Below are 20,652 nucleotides of genomic sequence, written 5' to 3' on the forward strand. Positions count from 1 at the left end.
TTGCACCTGAAACATGAGAGTCTATTAGGCCGTTTCAACCAATTCACACATGCCACAGCGCTGCACAGTAGCCATCCCAGGACGTTCTCGTCCGGTTCAGAGCTACTGGGCAATGCATTGTGGGTATGCAAATTAGCCCAAAAGCAAATGTGCTTTGTTTTATATGGCACTGTTATGTTATACATAGATTTGTAAACCCAAGACAGAGCTCTGAAGGATACAACCACAGACATGTTTAACCCTCACTAGGTATACTCAGCAATTAGTGTGCATTTTAAGTTGGGGCTCATTGACCGCATCTCCTGCTCCATTTCACAGCTAAAGATGGGCAGATTTGACTAAATGATTGTGTTACATTACAAGGTCAGGACATTAGATTCAACCTTTGAATTTATTGTTTTGGGAGAAATAAATGACAATTTAACACTAGTTTTCTTTGCACTTGAACTATTATAAATCGAAAGAGTGAAGAACGGTTGGGCAGCAATATGCAATGTTGTTTCTTGAATTTGCAGGAGGAAAACCACCCAAAGACGTCAACACCAACCCTCTCCTTTTGCACTGCTATTTTTAGTTTGGGCTTTTTGGTTTTGGTATTTGGACACACAGCTTGTAGGTGTTGTTTCGGTATTTGGCTATTTGCCCACCCATTGACTGCCCAGAGCCATGCTAATCCATATAGCCATTCTCACTCAGTTCCTGTTCCCCGCCTCCCCCCGCTCAAAACACCTCCTCATGGAAAATCTTTGAGCTCGGTTTACTCAAGCCTTACCATCAAACCCTGCACTATAAGTGCCTGCCAGTGTTTTTTCAAAGTCCGCCTGCTGAGAGTTAATGACTTAAAAGGAGTTGTAAAGCCACTACTGGTGTAATCAAAATGTCAACCGGGTCTGCCTTCAGCCACTCGATTTTTAAGCCCTATACATGTCCTTCATTGAAGTCCTAGTAAAACCAAGCATTGGCAAAACCAACCTTGTTGGCTTGTGTATAAGTGTTAGACATTTGCCAAGCACTGCAATGAGATACCCAGCTACTCGTACCAGTGTGCACCTACTACCACCAACTGCAAGTAAATACCACTTTGGATGTGCCTGGTAAATGCCTTTCCCTACACAAAAGTCCAAACAGTTGACATTGCCAATGCCTGTTCTTTTTACACTGCTTAGTGCACGCCACATTTCTGCCTCCTCGTGCCTTGCAATGTTTCAGATTGACTCTGGATTTCTGCTAACAAATTACAAACGGGTCGGGGAAGGAGGCTCTTGTGTGCCCATATGTAATGCCCGAGCACAGGAAATGGCACAGGGGCTCTGCCCTGGCCCTTTCCTACTGCATAAGATACACTCCAGAAGCAGAGGACTGGAGATGCCTGCATAAACTCCTAAAGTGAAACTGTGGATGAAATTTGTAAAACAAAGGGGGTTCTGGGAGTCTCTCTACCAGCACGAACACAGCCCATTGACCTGTTCTTGGGTGGATGGCCCCTGGGAGAGTCTCAACCAATTCTTTAGCTCACTGTTCTTTTCATACAGAAGAAATATCCGCACATATCAGTCTTTGCCCTGCCCTGGGGCGGTCCAGCACCGAAATGCCTGGCAATTCTCTTCTGAACAAGAGTACCAACAGCAACCCCAGACACGTGTTTCAGCCTTGTTGGGCCTCATCAGTGAGGTGGAGCTGTGCCTCAATGAGAACAGTGAGCAAGGGGTCCACGTCTGGATTCCCCTGGTAACTTAGGGTGAGACCCAAAGTTACTTAATATGCAAATCAAAGGGGGGTCTGGGAGTCTCTCTACCAGCACAAAAACAGCCCATTGACATGTTCTTGGGTGGATGGCCCCTGGGAGAGTCTCAACCAATTCTTTAGCTCACGGTCCCTTTCACAGAGGAGAAATATCCCTGCATATCAGTCTTTGTCCCGCCCACATGGGCAGTCCAGCACTGAAATGCCTGGCAATTCTCCTCTGACCAAGAGTTCCAACAGGAACCCCAGACACGTGTTTCAGCCTTGCTGGGCATCATCAGTGAGCTGGAGCTGTGCCGCTCTGAGAACAGTGAGCAAGGGGTCCACGTCTGGATTCCCCTGGTAACTTAGGGTGAGACCCAAAGTTACTTAATATGCAAATGAAAGGGGGGTCTGGGAGTCTCTCTACCAGCACAAAAACAGCCCATTGACATGTTCTTGGGTGGATGGCCCCTGGGAGAGTCTCAACCAATTCTTTAGCTCACGGTCCCTTTCACAGAGGAGAAATATCCCTGCATATCAGTCTTTGTCCCGCCCACATGGGCAGTCCAGCACTGAAATGCCTGGCAATTCTCCTCTGACCAAGAGTACCGACAGCAACCCCATACACGTGTTTCAGCCTTGTTGGGCATCATCAGTGAGCTGGAGCTGTGCCTCTCTGAGAACAGTGAAATGTGATTTGAAGGCGCGAGCTCATACCTGCATGACAGGCTTTTTACAATCCAGTCACTGCATCCTTCCCTTTTGAGCAGCAACAGTAATAGCAGACTTGCATATTACTGGCCTAACCTCCACGTGCAGAAATCCGAATTCAGAAATGTTTGCATGCAATGTTTGCATGCAATAACCAAACAAGTGTTTCGCGCCCTGAAACACTTGTGTATGAGCGCGATAGAAATAAAATATACATTCCATTCAATTCAACCCTACCTCTGCCCTCTGGACACTTAGTTATGCTTATTTATTTATTTAGCATGTGTTAAGCTCTCTAAAGCCTGGGGCATCAAGGCGCTGGTTACAGTGTTGATCAGCAGTATCACATAGTGAGCAAGAAGAACATTAGAGGCCCAGGCAGCATTGTTTTAGCTGCATTTACAGCAGGGGTCTGCAACCTGTGGCTCCTAAGATGTTTTGGACTACGATTCCCATGATCCCTCACTATTGGCTATACTGGATAGGGCTGATGGGATTTGCTGTGCAAAACATCTGGAGGGCGAAAGTTTGCAGACCCCTGATGTACAGCATGCACCCATCACTTCCACCATATGGCTGCACTTAGCCAATCCGTGATAACCTCGAATCTGCCCTCCCTGGCACTGCCAAAAGCATAACTGACCTGGGCCTATGTTCATTTGTTTCAAGTTTGTTAAAATGTGAATAACCAGCCAGATTTCAGTAACTAATCACGCACTATCAAACGCTTTGCCCATATTATACAAGTCTGCTGTATTTGTATTTATTGAATGTAGAGGGATTTTAATTTGGAAAAGAAAACGGGCGCCCAACCCACTGAGCTACTTCAAAAACTGGTGAATCCTTATTTTAGTTTTGGTAGTGTGCTCTTGTCTGGGAGGAGCCATTGGTACAGCATGTGTACTTTGCTACTCTTCGGTTTATTTTCTTAGACTCAGTGTGTGGCGAGAGGAGGGGCCTTGGCTTCTTTGGTTCGCTTTGTGTGCAAACAATGGACAATGTAGCTGTCCTGTGTCACTGCAAGTGTTTTCCCTGGCTCGAGTGCCTTTGATGCTGTCACCTTAATCCGCGACAACAGTATCTTTGTGCACAATGTGCAGTTATTGTAATGCACTTCCTCAGATTGTGAATGCATTCTGTAGGTTCTTGTTCATTCCAGTTTGTTTTTCTTTGTCTTCTCGAATGTCCCCATTACAAACTCAAGACTACAAGTCCCACAATGCAAAGCAAAAAAACCGGACTGGGCAAGCGCCTGCTGATTTGGAATGGATCATGTTAGTTCCATGTACTTCAAGGCAAAAAGGGGTTGTGGCCAATTCAGTTGACATTTGCTACACATTTGTAGAATTCTGGCTATGATATTGGATCATTGTTACCAAAGCACATGCAATCACTGCACCCTGGATAGTGCTTAGATAAACTTTGGCCCCGTCTAGTTTCACTTTTCCTAGTCCATGGAAAGTTATTGAAACCTAAAATACCCAGAACTCTTTCTTGAGCCCGACCTACAAGCAAACAATTTTACTAGAAATTAAATGTAGCTTGCCAGTGACCCTGGCAATGCTGGGGGTGCTGGCGGGAGCCTCCGTGACAGGTTCTACTGCTTTCATGGGTGGGTTGTTATATTCGGAGAGACTTCCTGAAGTCACGCTCCTCTCAGTGGAGTGGTGCAGGTGTAGCGTGCATTCCATTTCACGCATTCATGCACAGCTTTTGAAGTGAGGCAAGGCCAGGGCGGGCCCAGTGCAGGTATGCTTCATTGTGCAGGGAGAATTGCACGGTGCAGATCAATTCACTGCAAACTCATATCTCGTCTTTTCTTTTCTCCCCCCCCTCTTGCTGAAGGAACTCATCGAGGTGGACAGTGATGCTGTGTTCGAACTAGCTGCCTACATCTTGCAAGTAAGCGGCCATTTTCAGTTTTTGTGTGTAGTGTGGCCCTCAGGGCAAAAGACACCGATGAGAAAATGTTATATATTGAGTACTGGAGAACAGATTTAAAAGCCTATGAAATGATGGGCGCAGCTCTAAAGATGCAGGCCTTGAGTAGTCTTTAACTTTACACCCCCGCAACACCCCCATTGCCGTAGTTTGCTGTGTGCCCCGTCCCAAAATGGTGCATCATTGTGTGTAATTACCAACTGCCTCAACTGCCAACTACCTCAATCTGTTGATTAACATAAGCAGAGGAAGGTGTGCCTGACCAAAGTCGTTCTGGACTCACCAGGTAGGGCACTCATCGACCACGAATGCAGCACTTTGTGCGCCTTAATGCGCAGGCGCGCTACATTTTCCATCAATGCAGCACTTTGTGCGCCTTAATGCGCAGGCGCACTACATTTTCCATCAATGCAGCACTTTGTGTGCCTTAATGCGCAGGCGTGCTACATTTTCCATGCTATGGCACACCTATGCCAGGGAGAAGAAATACCTATGTCTCAGAACAGCATATGTAAGTGTTGGCAGATTAAAATGCATGTGTGCGCTTTATGAGACCATGAAATTATCCACACATACAAACCGTTCACCATAAGCTTTCTGTAGACCGCCATGTTATTTGTTATGTTATTTGGCATTTATAAAGCGCTGTATACATCACTGGTATGACCTCAAAGCGCTGGTAGGTTGAACGCCCTCGGGGACCGTAGTCCAGGTCAGTTGAGAGAGTATGGTGTCAAAGGATACTTGGGTGCACCAGTTAAATGGGCAGCTGAGGCATGCCAAGTATCTGTGGGTGGTTTCCATTCTGTAAAATGATGCCCTTGCCAGGTATGAGTTGGCGCAATGTGGTTGCAATGGAATTCTGAAGGCATTCCGGTGACTTTTTGTGTAATTAGTCCTAGCTTTGAATCAGATGCATTAAGAATAATGGGCGCGTGATCAATACTTAGCCGAGCAGGACATGTTTGGGTTGATTCATATGGTTGCAACACTGAGATGCAATGCCTTGTGGCACGCGACACATACGCAAACATGACATTGTCCAACTACCACCCCTGGTATTGTGCTTGAAGCAATCCTGGTCGGTAGCAATGCTCAGATAGAAAGGGATAGACCATGGAAATGGCTATTAGGCACAATGGTACATGTTGCCCCCATCTCTCCTGGGAGCACTTACCGGCCCTGGCTACAGTAGAGAAGAAGAGGCGATGTTTTTTTTTCACCTGCTAAATTTTAGCCAGGGCCAACTGGCTCAAAGAATGTTTCTCTGCATGGTGTTAATGTATAGAATAAAAAACGTATTTGTCGTCCTTTATCCTGTATTGTTATGACATGATTTTATATGATGAATTTTTAACTTTTAAAATGTTTTATATATTGCTCTAGTCTTTGCAAAAAATGTGGAATGCATTAAATGTGTTGTAAGGTGTTCAGCTGGGGTTACGTTTGCACCATATACATTTGCAAAATCAGATGAGAGCCTTTCTGGAGCACCAAGCACGAACGCCCCTGCAAGCGGCACAGCAACGACGGCTTGGCGCATGCCGCCCCCATTTTCGATGATGCCACAGGCTGACAAAGGCCCACGGTGGGTTGAGTGGCTAGAGGACTTTAACACGTTCATTGATGCAGCGGGGGAAGACAAGTCCCCTCGGCTGCGGAGTATGTTCCTAAATCTGGCGGGCAACGACATAAAAGTCCTCACCAAGACCATTCCTCCCGCAGAGCAAGCTGACTTTCCGACACTGATTGCGGCCATAAACAAGAGGTTGGTCATTGAACCGAACAGGGACTATGAACGTTACATATTCAACCTGTGCACACAGCGAGTTGATGAAACCGTCGACGAATTCATTACCCGACTACGCATAAAAGGGGCCTATTGTCAATTCGAAGCCTTCTCCCTTGACGAAGCCATCCGGCTGAGGGTCATCGAAGGATGTCTGTCTCAAACCCTAAAAAAGCAACTTCTGAAAAAGCCTATCTCCATAGAAGAGGTGAGCCAGATGGCCAGAATTCTAGAGAGAGTGGAGAAGCAGGCAACCCAAATCTCGAACACAGCGTCGACGAGACAGGAGAGAGCAGAAATTGTCGCAGCGATACACACCAGACAAGGGGACAAAGGCGCCAATCCCAACTACGCCATGACGCCGAGGACACAACGCCAATGTTACCGCTGCGGCATGGCCTTCCCACATGCAGGAGCCTGCCCCGCCATATCACAGAGATGTGGCAACTGTGGCAGGGAAGGACACTTCCAGTCGGTCTGTAGAGAAGGCAGACCGTTTCCGACGCAAAAGTTCCCCATCGCCGCACAATTCAAAGCGCCCGTCAGGAACCCCCCATTCCAGACGTACCAACCACGCACATACGCCCAAAACCCACGGAGATACGTTAGAGTAGTCGAAGAAGCATATCCCGTGGACGACGGGCAAGAGCATGAAGGCGAAGAGCAAGTATCCCACATCAGAGACGAGTACGACGGACCTCCGGATCATCTCTCACAGTATGAAGGGGACTCACAAGGGTATCCACAGGAACTGGATCAATTTCACCTGAATGCACACGACGAATACGTGAATCTCATCATGGACGAAAGCGAGGCACGTGAAGCTCCCAAAATACCCGTCGACATAGCAGGCCAGCAGTTCTGTTTCCTTGTAGACTCGGGAGCCACCGTCAACATAATGGGCGAAAAAGAGTTCAACCAGATCACCAATAGACCACCCCTGACACCTTCGGCCTCCAAGATCTACCAATGGGGCGCTGCAAACCCCCTGCAGTCGATTGGATTTTTCAGCCGCCGGCTCATACGTGACAACCAGTCCACGACGACAGACATACATGTCATTCGCAGCCCCACCAAAGGCAGATGCCTACTTAGCTACAGGACGGCGTCATGCCTAGGACTCATTGACATACATGTCGGCGAAAGGGACAGAATACGCTCGACCGACCCGGCATCAGAAACGAGGGACTCAATACTGTTTCTCTCCTCGGCACTCACCAAACCTGAAATGATGTCGAGTGCTGCCATCCAAAAAGAATTTCCTCTCATCTGCAAGGGTCTGGGCCAACTGAAAGGTCCGCCGGTGAAACTCCACATTGATCCCACGATTCGACCGGTCCCTCAACACCCGAGAAGGGTCGGCTTCCATCTGCAGGAGGCAGTGTCAGCAGAACTCAACCAACTCCTGACCGATGGCATAATTGAACCAGCCACGGGCCCGACCCCGTGGGTATCCCCACTGGTCATAGTACCTAAAGAAGGCGGGCGCCTGAGACTCTGCGTTGACATGCGCGTGGCCAATACAGCAATTCAGCGCGAAAGACACCCAGGGCCACGCATCGAAGATATGATAGTGCAACTGAATAAGTCCACCCTCTTCTCGAAATTGGACTTGAACCAAGGCTACCACCAAATGGTACTTCACCCAGAATCCAGAGGAATCACCACGTTTGCCACCCATGATGGCCTATTCAGATACAGACGCCTAAACTTCGGCATTTCATCGGCGGCGGACATTTTTCACGAAGCAATCAAACAGATCATACGCCCAATCAAGGGCACGTTGAACTACAGCGATGACATTCTAGTGTTTGGCCGCACCCGAGAAGAGCACGACACCGCCCTTCGAGCCACGTGCAAAGCCATTCAGGATGCAGGCCTCACGTTGAATGTGGAGAAATGCAGATTCAGCAAAAGCAAGTTAAAGTTCTTCGGTCACATCTTCTCGGCTGACGGGATGACGCCGGACCCCGACAAAGTGGCCACCATCTTTGGTCTGCAAGCTCCAAAACAGATTGCCGACGTCCGCTCGTTCCTGGGCATGGCCGGATACTGCGCCCGCTATATCCCCCACTACGCCACCATCACGGAACCCCTCCGGAAGTTGCTCCAAAAGGACATGATCTTCGCCTGGACCGCCGAGTGCCAGGAAGCATTTGATTCCATAAAATTGTCCTTGGCCGAGGCACGGAAACTGGCCTATTTCGACCCAGAATGGCACACAGAAATCGTGGTCGACGCGAGCCCGGTAGGTCTCGGGGCCATTCTTGCCCAGACCAATGGCAAGGACGCTCACCCGCGCCACATCGTGGCGTATGCCAGCAGAGCACTCGCGCCCCCTGAGGCAGCATATTCCCAGGCGGAAAAAGAAAGTCTGGCCGCAGTATGGGCATGTGAACACTTTCATAACTTCGTCATCGGGAAACGGTTCACCCTCATCACAGATCACCAGGCCCTCCTGTCGCTGTTCGGAAACCCAAGGACAAAAATGCCCCCCAGGATAGAACGGTGGGGCATCCGGCTACAAGAGTATGATTATCACATCATTCACCGACCGGGGGGTGAGCATAATCCAGCTGACTATCTGTCGAGACACCCCTCTGGGACGTCAACGCCAAGACAAGGTGATATAGAATATATAAACTACGTCACTAACAACGCACTACCTCCGGCGATGTCACTCGAGACGGTAGCGCTCGCAACAGCAGCAGACCCATCCATGGCACTGGCGATTGAACTCACTGAACACAACAAATGGAAAGACTACAAGAGAGCACTATCGTCACACCCAGGAGCAAATCAAGACGAAGTAGAAAGGATTGCAAGGATCCACTCAGAGCTAGCAGTACACGACGGCGCCATACTTCTCAGAGGGTGCAGAATAATAGTCCCATCGGCCCTGAGATCTGAAATCATCAGGACGGCACATGAAGGCCACAGGGGCGCAGACAACACCAAGCGCCAACTGCGACGACATGTATGGTTTCCCTATCTCGACGCCTTAGTCGACCGGTGGGTGAGAAATTGCATGGCCTGCCAATGCACAGCCAGAGAAGAGGCACCTGCACCCCTACAAATACACATATCCCAGAGCGCCCATGGGAAAAGCTCGCAGTAGATTTCTACGGGCCCCTCGAAACAGGAGAATATTTACTTCTATTCATCGATGAACACTCACGATTCCCCATCGTCAAAAGATCACCATCCACAGCATTTGCACACGTAGCGGCAATCTTCGATGAAGTAGTGAGCGAGTGGGGTATACCGGACATGATCAAATCTGATAATGGACCCCCCTTCTGTAGTCATGACTTCTCGAAGTTGGCGAAACATTTGGGGTTTAAGCACCAGAAAATAACGCCCCTCTGGCCTCAAGCAAATGGAATGGCAGAGCGGTTCATGTCATCGATTAAAAAGACAGTACAAAGAGCAAAGCTGGAAAACGTGGATCTCCACCAAGCTCTGTGCAGAATGCTCCGAGACTACAGGAACACGCCGCATGAAGCGACAAACAAGACGCCAGCGGAACTGATGGTAAAATACCAAGTTCGCACGAGGATCATTCAGCACCCGATGAACAGACCGGACCCCGACATGCAACTCATAGAGAGAGACACACAGAGAAAAGAACGAGCTTGCACCCAAACCAATGAAAGGCGGAGAGCTCAGCAGAAGGACTTCCAAGTAGGAGACGAAGTCTTAGTCCAACAGCCAATGGCGAGAAAGAGTGACTCCCGATTCTCTCCTCAAACGCTCCAAGTCACTGCTGTGAAAGGAACAATGGTGACCGCTGGAAACGAAGAAAGAGAGACGACAAGGAACTGCTCAAAGTTCAAGCTGGCACCAACGACCAGCCTTGAAGAACCTCAACCCACAGATCCTGAGATGATGTCGGTGGATGCGCGAGACACGTTGTGGACGCCTCCTCAGTTCTTCCCCCGGCCACGGACCAAGAGAATGGAGAGACCAGAAGAAGATCCTCATGAAGGTACCAGCGCTCGACCACAGCGGGCCATAAAGAAGCCCGCGCGATTAGTTGAGGAATGTTGAGCCGGACGCAAAGACATTTTGTCCGGGGGTGATGTTACGGTCCAACACCGCTACAGGGACCGCGTCCCCTTTAAGAGGTCAAGCCCGTACCACGTGGGAACACGTCACGGGAGCAGGGACGTTATAAAGGGGGAAGGGACAGAAGCAAGTCAGTCCATGTATGTATTTGAATAAAGAAAGAGTTACCTTCCACTCGGTGTGTCTGTCCTCCTTTCATGGGCTCAGTCCAGGCCCAACACAAGCCAGGTGCCACGATTCAAGAAAGCGCTTCCTGCAAAATGGGAAAATAAGCCTACATTTCTGCAACGCATAGTGTGGATGCATGATGCAGGATGAGTATAGACTTATTGAGTGGGTGGTTCCCCTGACAAAGGCTTCCGTAACAAGAAAACGTGATGGGTGAAAGGTTGTGGGACCACGCCTGATTTGCTTGTGGTCTTTCCACCTGTGTAGTGGTTCAGCAGGCTAAAAATCAACGGTTTGGAGGGCTGCCCAGCAAAATGTCCAAGGGTATAATTAATTCAAAACCTTCCAGCCATCTAACTTCAGTTTTGCATTAGTCACCCTAAGTGGGCAGGGGTGCCCAGACGTGGGTCTCAAGCCTCCTGGTCTTGTAGACCTAAGCTACACCTCACTGGTGGCACCCAACAAGGCCAAAACATCTGTGTTAGCTGTGGTCTTGTGCAGAAGGGATGTGACCAAGGAGGTTGGTCTGGACTGCCCTTTCTGGCATGGGAACAAGCCTGATTTACATACAATCAAGCCCCTTTTTGCGATGGCTTGGCAGGCGAAGAACAATGGTCTGGATGGTTGCCCAGAGTGATGTCAGACCTTGTGCATCGATCGAAATCTTGCAGCCATCACCTTTAATGTTTTGCTATGGACTTCAGTAACGCATCTGCTCTCTTGGGAGTGGGGCATTTGTTTAAGTCAATTTGTGTTGTCTAGAAAGCAAGATAGCCACACTTTGTTTACATAAACATTTCAACAAATGCATTTTTTGTTGGGGGCCAGAGGCACTCCACTATATTTCCGTGCATATTTTGCAAGCGTTATACACATCTCCACGTCCGCCTCAAAGATTTAGTTGGTTAAAATATCCTACAAAACAACCACATTCCTATTTTGAGGGGGTGCACATTCTAGTTTTCAAATGGGCACTTGAATGCTACCCACTGGCAAGAAATACTGCAGGTCCAAACTCCAAACCATAAATTGCTGTTACTATGCAATTCAAAAGATCCTTTCGAACCCTGCAAATGATGTGCAAGGTCCATGCACTGGTTATGGAATCAGTAACCAGCACAGGGGGAAGTGAATTGTGTCATCACTCCCCCAGCGATTACCCTTTTGGGGCAGGTAGTGTTTATTATTGTAAAGGTCTGAACCCCGGTACCCAGGTCCTGGGAAGTTCCACCAGGATGGCTTAGCCCCTGAAAACCTTTGACATCCTTTGCACGCGAGGCTGCACTTTTTCAGCTGAATGAGGGAGAGCACATCTGGTAAAAAAATAACAACACATGTGGTCGGTCCACTCAATAGATTTTTCGTCTTACTCAATGGATGGGCTCTACGGACGTACGATTACTTTTTGGGTGCGGGAATTTATGTAGCCAGGTAACATTTATTCTACTAAATAACCTGGTGTTCAAAAGATCTCCTCCCAATACGGGGAGCACATTCGAGGGACAGGCTATTCCTGGTAGCGTGCAACTGAAGTGTACACATTTCACCTCACTCGGTTCACTTGTGTGAAGCACAGATATTGCACCGTCCCTGATGTGATGATAATGGAACGAAGGGGTGGCAGGAAGTGACGTTGCAACCGCAAGAGCCTTTGCATCAACCCCTTGGTCTTCGCACAGTTTTTGCATGCCTGAGTTTCAGGAAACGGAAGTCCAACCAGTGCTTACAGCACTAAAGGAGTCAGATTAGGAATCTCCTTAGTCTGGTTTGTCCGCCTTTGAGAAAAAAAAAAAAAGCCGCAACTGTCACCTGTGTAGGCGTCTCAGCCGGAGTGAAAACGAAAAAGAAATAATCATTCCATTGGGTTTGCAACTCGGGATGGTCGGATCAAGCACGTGCCCAATATCAGGTGTCCTGGAGTGGGAAAGAGGCTTGACTCCTATCGCAGATTCCAATCTTCCAAGGCCCAGCCAAGGTGAGACCTGCCTCAATAGACCACGAAGGAGAACTCATTTTCCATGGAAATGAGGCCTGAAGAAAGCCTTTGAGCCGCGGGCTTCTTGCAGCGCGCCCGTCTTTAGCAGCTTCTTACAGCACGCAAGGTCCCCTTTCCAGCTGGACAGCGACTGGACTTGATCTGCCTCTAGAGCTGTTCCTTCCCATGTCCATTGCAACTATTGGACGTAATCTTTACAAATTCTGCCCCTCCCAAAAAAATCCGATTTGTTACAGCCCCCATTCCCATCTCAAACTGCCCAAACAAGCACATGGCTGCTGTGCTCTCCTCCCCTCTGACCAGGAAATGTTGCTTTTTTTCTGTTTCTTCCTCACCTTCACTTATTCGATGCCAGTTACTCATTTTGTGTCCCTTTGCCCCCATTTCCGCTCTGACTTTCTAACAAAGCCCTCCTATTTACTTCTCTTCTGTTCTTGCCTATTCTCTCATCTTCTCCTCTGACATCCCCTCTCCTTTCTACTTTGCCTATTCACAAATTCTCCACTTCCGTCATTACCTCAATTCCCACCTACCATCTTTGAAACTTTCCAAACCCTTCACCTATCTTGTGTGCTCTCTCATTCTTTCTCACACTCCCTCTTGTTCTCTCTGTGGCTCTGGTTTCCTTTATCGCTCATTCGCTCTGTCTCTTGTTCTTCCTTATCTTTTCAACTCATCCCTTTACCTCCCCTCCTTAGCTCCCATCGTCTATTTACTTTGACATATTCTCTTCTCTCCCGGATTACCTTTCTCAATTTTTTATAAACATTTTTATTTAATTTATTTATTTGTTTTTTTAATAACACGCTTAATACCTGAGTTCGGTTTCTAAGCGCGGATCTGGGATTCGAACCTCTGTTGCTCTGCGTGGTCTTGCTTCCAAGACCAGCCTGTTGCCCCTGTGCTATCCTACGTTCACAATATGGCTGCTGATGTATTCCTTTGCGTCATTTTGTCAACATCCATGTGGCAATGTGTCCTCATGTGGGATGCCATCCCTAAAGTCCACGCTGTCTGGCTCCTTAACCTCAGATTTCATAGGAAGTGGACATTAAGATGACAGTCAAGCTTAACCTAGTGTTCTTGCCGCTTCTACTATCTGAAAGCTCTTCACATGGGAAGTTATTTTCCAGTTTGTTAGCAGCTGACCTTCTAGAATTGTAAAGGTAGAGAACTGGCAGTACTCCATGGCGCGGTGCTTCTTTTACTGGAACAGTGACTGCGCTACTTGGGGCACTGTAGGTACTTTGGGATAGTCCTGCTTAGTCGAGCCTAGATAGCCACCCTTTTCCTAGATCAGCAAACATATGCACACATACATCTTCTAAATCCAAACCTCTTAGAACTTTCCAGCACATTGGCTATGGTCACCAAGGGCGTTCCAACCGAAAAAGCGCATTGAGGCCATACAAATGGGGTTAAGAGTGCTATATAAATAAGCAAGCAGAATACAATAGTTATGAGTGCTGCTTGTTTTAGGCTTGAAGAACTGGAGGGCATGTCACTTGATCTCATTTTACATAATGAACGATAATCGTGTTAGTGAGGACATCCGTAATCGCACTAGGCATGTCAGATCAGAAAATGGTGGCCTGTGCGCTCCTCCCTTATAGTCTTTTGCCCATTTTAGATTCCCCTCCCCATCAACTCCTCCAGTCCCCTATGCTCGCCTCTTGGCTATCTTGTTACCACTTTCCCTCTTCCCACTTCTTTCTTTGCCTACTCTTGCCACGTTGGCATGCGAGGGTGCAGAGCTTCATGGTTGAACAATGCCTACGGACCCTTTGAGTTGCCAAGTTGAAAATGGTCATGAGCTGCCATACTGCATAGAAAGGAACAAAAGACTGGTTGGCGACAGACTAACACCTCATTACGTAGTGCAGTTGTCAATTATACAGGGTAATGACCACCCCCAACTCACCATCAATACCCCCCTGAATTCAAACCCCATAACTGGGTCCTTCCTTGCCTCCACTCCACCCCACACGCAACGATGTGTTGTACAACAGTTGTAGCAAATTGGAGGAAAACAGTTAAAGAAAATGCATTTTAATGACATTATCCACATCCATAATGAACCCATTCACACCCGTCTCCCCTTTTCGCTTGTCCTCTACCACCTATGAGCCTGTCGCTTTATCCATCGAATGCCGTTTCTCGAAATTATACAATATCATGTGCACCATCCTCTACGTTTCCATTTCTGAATCTTTCTTCTGAAAGCTTGAATTAGGGCAAGTGTTCATACATGTGGATGCCCCGGAATTTGACTTTTGTTAAACAACATTTATGTTGCTGCAAATGCGTTGAGGATAACACATGTGATTATTTGACAACTTCAAAAAAAAAAGTTATGTTACCGAAAACATTAGACACAGACGTGGAAGTTGCTATGAAGCCCCTTGCATTTACTGTGGATATTGCACATTGGGAAATAAAGGCTGCAACACTGTTTTTACTAGATCACACGCCATAAGTTGTAAATTATTATATGGGCAGTTTATTGTGCATGCTCCCCATAACTGTGCCCAGAATTTTTGTTTTGTGGAGTACACTGCACGGATGCACATTCCACAGTGTGACTTAATTGTTCTTCTGCGGCGGAACATTAGCTCTGGGTGATTGCTTAAGATTTTGAAGGCCTGGGTAAGGAAATAAATGGCACACATTACTTACCGTAATCATATTTCTGGTGCTTGTATCTGCTTAGATTCACATGCTGTGCATTTAGTCCGACATCTAGTGATAATCATGGAGTATTGCATCTTTTTTTCGACTATCAAAAAGGGATGAGACCTTAATGCATGAAGGATCATAGGTACACTAAATGTCACAGTAGGCATAGTGTTACAGACACGCCCAAGTCGACGTCCCTTTTCGATCTAAGCAGATTCACAAGCATCAGAAACAAATATTTCGAGAACTATTATGCATGCGCGACAGGACTTCTTGCAGCTAATTTAAAGGCTCAACCTGTTGTTGCAAAACTTGCAGATTATGCCTTACCCAAATATATGCCCAGTAAGGGTGAATATGGCTGATCCGACCACTCCAAATATATATTTCAGCATAAAATCTATAGGTTTAACGATATGCTGATACCACCTGGAAAACTCCTGAGAACTTCTGTATTGCTCACTCAAACTTCAAAAATGAAGGCACTCACGTGCAGAGCCTCTTTGGAAACAACTGGGAAAACATTTAGGAAACATTCACTGATACATACAACATGCAATGGCTTTTAACTAAATCTCTTTGGAAACAACTATTACAAATCTCAGGTTTGGTTAAGATTAGTTGATAAACTAGTGGTCGGATAAAAACAAACCTTTGCTGGAAATGACTGTTCACGAACCCTAAATTTGTTGAAGAATATTTCATGTATGTAATGGTTGGAACAATCAAACCTCATTGAAACGATTTTAGCAAACCCCAAATTTGCTAAACAAAAGTTCATATATGCAATGGTTGTAGAAAATGGTTGGAAAAACCAACCCTTATTGGAAATCCCTGTTATTTGTTAAGTAAGCCCAGCATTTTGTAAAAATAGTTCAGATAGGTAATAGTTGGAAAAACCAAACCTCTTCGGAAGGGACGGTTATCTTAACAAAACCAAACATCATTGCCGATTTGGTTAAAAATAGTTGATATATGCAATAGTTATAGGCAATGATTGTAAACACCAAACAGCAACTGTTCACAAACTCTAAATTCGGTTAAGAATATTTGATTTATGCAATGGTTGGAACAATCAAACCTCATTGAAGCAATTTTAACAAACCCCAAATTTGCTAAACAAAAGTTGATTTATGCAATGGTTGTAGAAAATAGTTGGAAAAACCAACCCTTATAGGAAATCACTGTTAACTAAGCCCACTGTTTGGTAAAAATAGTTCATATATGTAATAGTTGGAAAAACCAAAACTCTTCGGAAGGGACGCTTATCTTAACAAAATCTGTTTTATAAGTTGATATATGCAATGGTTACGGCAATAGTTGGAAAAACCAAACATCATTGGTAATGCTTGTTAAACCCCTGATTTGGTTAGAAATAGTTAATAAATGCAATAGTTATAGGCAATGATTGTAAACACCAGACCGCAACTGTTCAAAAACTCTAAATTTGGTTAAGATGTGTTAATATAAAATAGAGGTTTTAGGCAAGGGGATTAATTGAACCTTCTGTCTGCAGTTGTTGTCTAAATAACTTCTCACTTTATTCACATATCGAGAAATGGATGGCTATTGTTGCACTCGTGATTATTTTTAAAACAAATATTCTGGTTGGAACTATCCACTTTAAAGAATTTCTGAATGAAGTAATTTGAAATAATGCAGGAATTTTTCTTTGTTTTTTTTTTCTTTTTGTTTGTTGTGATCCATTTGGATATCTGTCGTTGAAACTAAGTAAAAGGTTTGTAATAAATGAAAGTACTAATTAAAAAAACTAAAAAAACAATTTTTAAGGAAACTCTTACACTGATTCTGTATTCTTTTTACAGGAAGCCAAAGGAGACTATGCAAGGTAAGCAGGTCATCAATTAGCTATGTCTGAAAACAGCCAACTGCACATTTTGAGTATGCTGCCTCTCGCCTTTTCAAATTACAGTTTTATGCGTATTTGATCAATGGTGGAAGTAAGGTCTATGCAGGTCCCAATAGGAAATGCATCTTCTCTATCGCAATTTCTTTGCATGTGGGGGCTGGCGGAGGGGACTGTGTTCTCAGAGTGGCCGTACAAACGTGTGCACTTCCCCACTGAATAATGAAGCAGTAGAGTCCGTGCTACAAGGCTCTATTTTGTGATAGTGGACCGCCGCCCAAGTTGATGCCCTGAGTCAAAGATGAGGGCCTCCAAGGGGTGCGAAGGTCACCTAGCACACAACAGAGGGTGATGGTAAGGGCTCTTATTCTATTAGAAAGTGTGCAGGAGGGGAAAAAGTAGGCTCAACTGGAACTTATTAAGATACTGCATCTTCACATCTCCTTGACCAAATCCCTGTACATACACATCAAAAATGGAAGCTAGGAATGCAGCCTTTTTTAGATACTCATTCCGAGCTTGATGATTGGCTGGAGAACAAGATGATGTTTGAAGGGCAAAGAAGCAGCATAGAATGCAGGCCACAGTCACTCAAGCACAATTTAAAGAACTGTGACTTTGGCCATTGGCAGAATCGGCCACAACCCCTTCATGGAAGATTGTTTATCGATGTCTCCTCCTACAACATTTGACGAATTAATGAAGTGTCAACTAACCCACCATTCCGCCCTTGCCACAGCACCCACCACCCCCAACAAACCATGCATTTCCCTTTTCACTCCCAAAAGCACATCAACTAAATGCAGGACAATTACAACAAAACTCGATCATATTTTCCTCCCAGAAATCTGCTGTACCTGTGAGAATTATAAAGCTAAGCGAGACTCACCATTTACTGTTTTGTCATGCTATTGTTACCCCATGTTAGACTGCATTTCTAAAGTCTGGCCTGGTGGACAGAGTTTAGGAGGTCAACCTATTTATAGTGAACAGGGACAACTCTGGGAGTTGTAGCCAAACCAATCAAGGTAGCATGGAGAGTGGTCAAGGCTATGTATCGGGAGGAGTGCATGTGGGGAAGAGGTCCACCATGAGTCCAACACAGTGAGCGATCAAGGATTACACTTGGACAGGTAAGTACAAACAAATAGTCTATTTATTATGTGGCAAGAAAGACACTATAAAAAATGACTTAATAGCAGGTAGTAATATCCCACAAGACTAAAATAGTAAAATACATAAATACAATCAAAGTAAGTTAGTGTAAAACCTTCAGTTCACCCCAACCCCCTCCCAATACCTGAAAGGGAGGGTAAGTAAATCGTTATTACACCAACAGTCCACAGGAATATGAGCCCTAACTTCTAAGGTCCATCCCTAAGTTGTATTGGGGCTTGTGCCCAAAAATTCTCAAAGTTTCCAATAGTTTTAGGGAGTGGGCAAATGTTAGAAGGAGGGTCTTGTGGATGTGAGGGAGGTTCCAAAACTCAGAAGAGGACATATTCTAGTGAATAAGACTGTGCTCAGCTTTTGGAGGACTTTCAGCAGCAGGTTTAGTTAAAGCCAAACAATGGTAAGTGTTAAAAGTTAGCAAATGTTTAAAGGGTGGAGATAGGGTGACAGTTAAGTATTGCTAAAACTTAGCACCCGTACTCCGGTATTTCTGCAGACTTGGCAGGTCATTGGAGGGTCGCCTGAGATCAGTTTTCCCGGTGTTGGTTATGGTCAAAGAAGCCCCGTAGCTTTGGGTGCAAGAAAAGATCTGGGTGGGTACAGGAGCTTGGTGCAACCTCCTGTCGATCGATAATGCAGCAAGCACTGGTGCAGGACTCTTCAGGACAGTCAACCAGATGCAAGTTCACCGGTTTCAGGGACGGTCACCTTTGCACAGCGCTAGCAGGGGACACAGATGTCACAGTCGACGTTGGTCCTCTAGCTTGGGCCTAGTCGATGCAGAAATTCTGCAGGAGGACTCTTGAAGGACAAGCCGAAGACTCCTCGAGTTTCGACCTGAAACTTGGAATGACGTTGCTTTTATCGCAGTTGCCCAATTTGGAGCTAGTCTGTCCCTTGGATGTCCAGGAGCATGTCAGAGGGCTCCAACTTGCTGAATTTCCAGAAGACGAGAGTGGTTGTTCCCACCACTGCTACGGGACGAAGCACTGATGAAGGTCTTCTAAGATCACCATCCAGACAGGGCTACGCTGGGATTGCAGAAAAATTTGTCACCAGGCCTTCTCAGAATCTGTCCACAGGTCTTCTGAAATCTTCACGGCTGTGCCGGTTTCTATGGATGGCTCCTCAGAGGATCTCGGGTGAATAGCTTCAAGACTCCTCTTCTTATGGAAAAACTCAGGTGAGCAAAGAAACTCAGCCCAATCAATGAAGATCTGCTGGTCACTCAAACCCCTGCAGTGGTCCAATCAGGTACACTGTTGGCGAAACTCATGCATACACTCCGGACATACTGAAACCAGTGTGTGCATTGGGACCAGCTAGTCCCAAACCACTTCCTGGCTTCCACACACACATGCCCTGCACTAGTGTGTGAAAAGTACAGCTTTCCCAGGCAATGCATACCCATAAAAGGATTTTCCAGACCTGGCAGGGCAGGAAGAAGGCCAAGAGACAAGTTGGTTAAGGAACAAACAAAAGACCTTGAGGCACGGCCATGTTGGGACACTAGCCACAGTCAGTAGCCAAACGGGGTAAACTTAAAGAAAAATACAGTAACACTAGAGGAAAAGTAATGCTGCCACCAGTTTGTCCTTGGGCAAATCCAAGATAACCAAAATACCCCCTTGAGTGCAGTCTATGGTCATACAATAGAAATTCCATTGCACTGCATTGGAAGATGCATTGTGCAATGTTAAAAAAGTTACCCAAAATAGATAACATGTAAAAGGGGAAAAAGTTTCCCAGTACCAACAGCCTTAGGGACTAACAAAACAGAGACAGTTTCCCCAACAGGAATGATTCCTAGCATAATGTATGTTATTTGCAATCGTTTTAACTAGATTCCTTCGATGTGATGTGTTAACTTGTAGTTTTTAGTCTACAACCACAGTAGTGATGTCTACTTAATCATCCTGTGGTCTCTACCATCTTAATCACATGCGTTATTCAACAGCATTCTTTTAACTAAAGTACATTCTTTAGACACTCTTGGTCTAATCAAAATATATGTTTTAATCTTGGAAATATACAAATAAATACATTTTTTTAAATAAAAAAGTAAAATTCCAATAAGAAATACAAACAGTAAAACCACTAACATTAACCAAGTAGCAAAATACTTAATTTCATCAGCCACCATATCCCTCAATCGGAGCTTCACTATCTAACTAGCAGAGGGGGTTTATGACTTTTCAATGGGATCTTTCAAACCAGGGTCTTTGTAAATCTTTGAGTAACCTGATATACCCATCGGGCCTTGCAGATCAGTGTGCTGCTAACTGAATTGGCCATAAGTTTCGGCGAATTGAGCTGGTAACTCTGCCTTCTTCAGGACCAACAAAATGTTCCCTGGGAAAAGCCACATGTATTTGGTCTAAATTTCTGCCAACAATGCAGTTTACACAAACGTATTGAAAAATATCACCGCCACCAAAGATAGGGTGCTTAAAAGCAGATGCTATTAAAAATCAATAACACCTGTCGTTCATTCCACACCCGTAAAAGTAACTATCAGATCTGTGTGATTTGGCCGCA

General features: G+C 45.8%; 1 protein-coding gene across 9 annotated transcripts in view; it reads left to right on the plus strand.

Moving 5' to 3' along the window:
- The window catches only part of FRMD4A (FERM domain containing 4A), an 897,536-nt gene that overhangs the window by 668,103 nt on the left and 208,781 nt on the right, over positions 1-20,652 (plus strand). For all 9 annotated transcript variants that reach the window (XM_069627926.1, XM_069627924.1, XM_069627927.1 and 6 more), the window contains exons 6-7: positions 4,282-4,338; positions 16,901-16,923. In XM_069627926.1, coding sequence (XP_069484027.1) covers positions 4,282-4,338; positions 16,901-16,923 — 80 coding nt within the window. The remainder of the gene's footprint in view (positions 1-4,281; positions 4,339-16,900; positions 16,924-20,652) is intronic.

The sequence above is a fragment of the Ambystoma mexicanum genome, chromosome 12 (assembly GCF_040938575.1).
Source record: "Ambystoma mexicanum isolate Mex_15411 chromosome 12, UKY_AmexF1_1, whole genome shotgun sequence".
NCBI lineage: Eukaryota > Metazoa > Chordata > Amphibia > Caudata > Ambystomatidae > Ambystoma > Ambystoma mexicanum.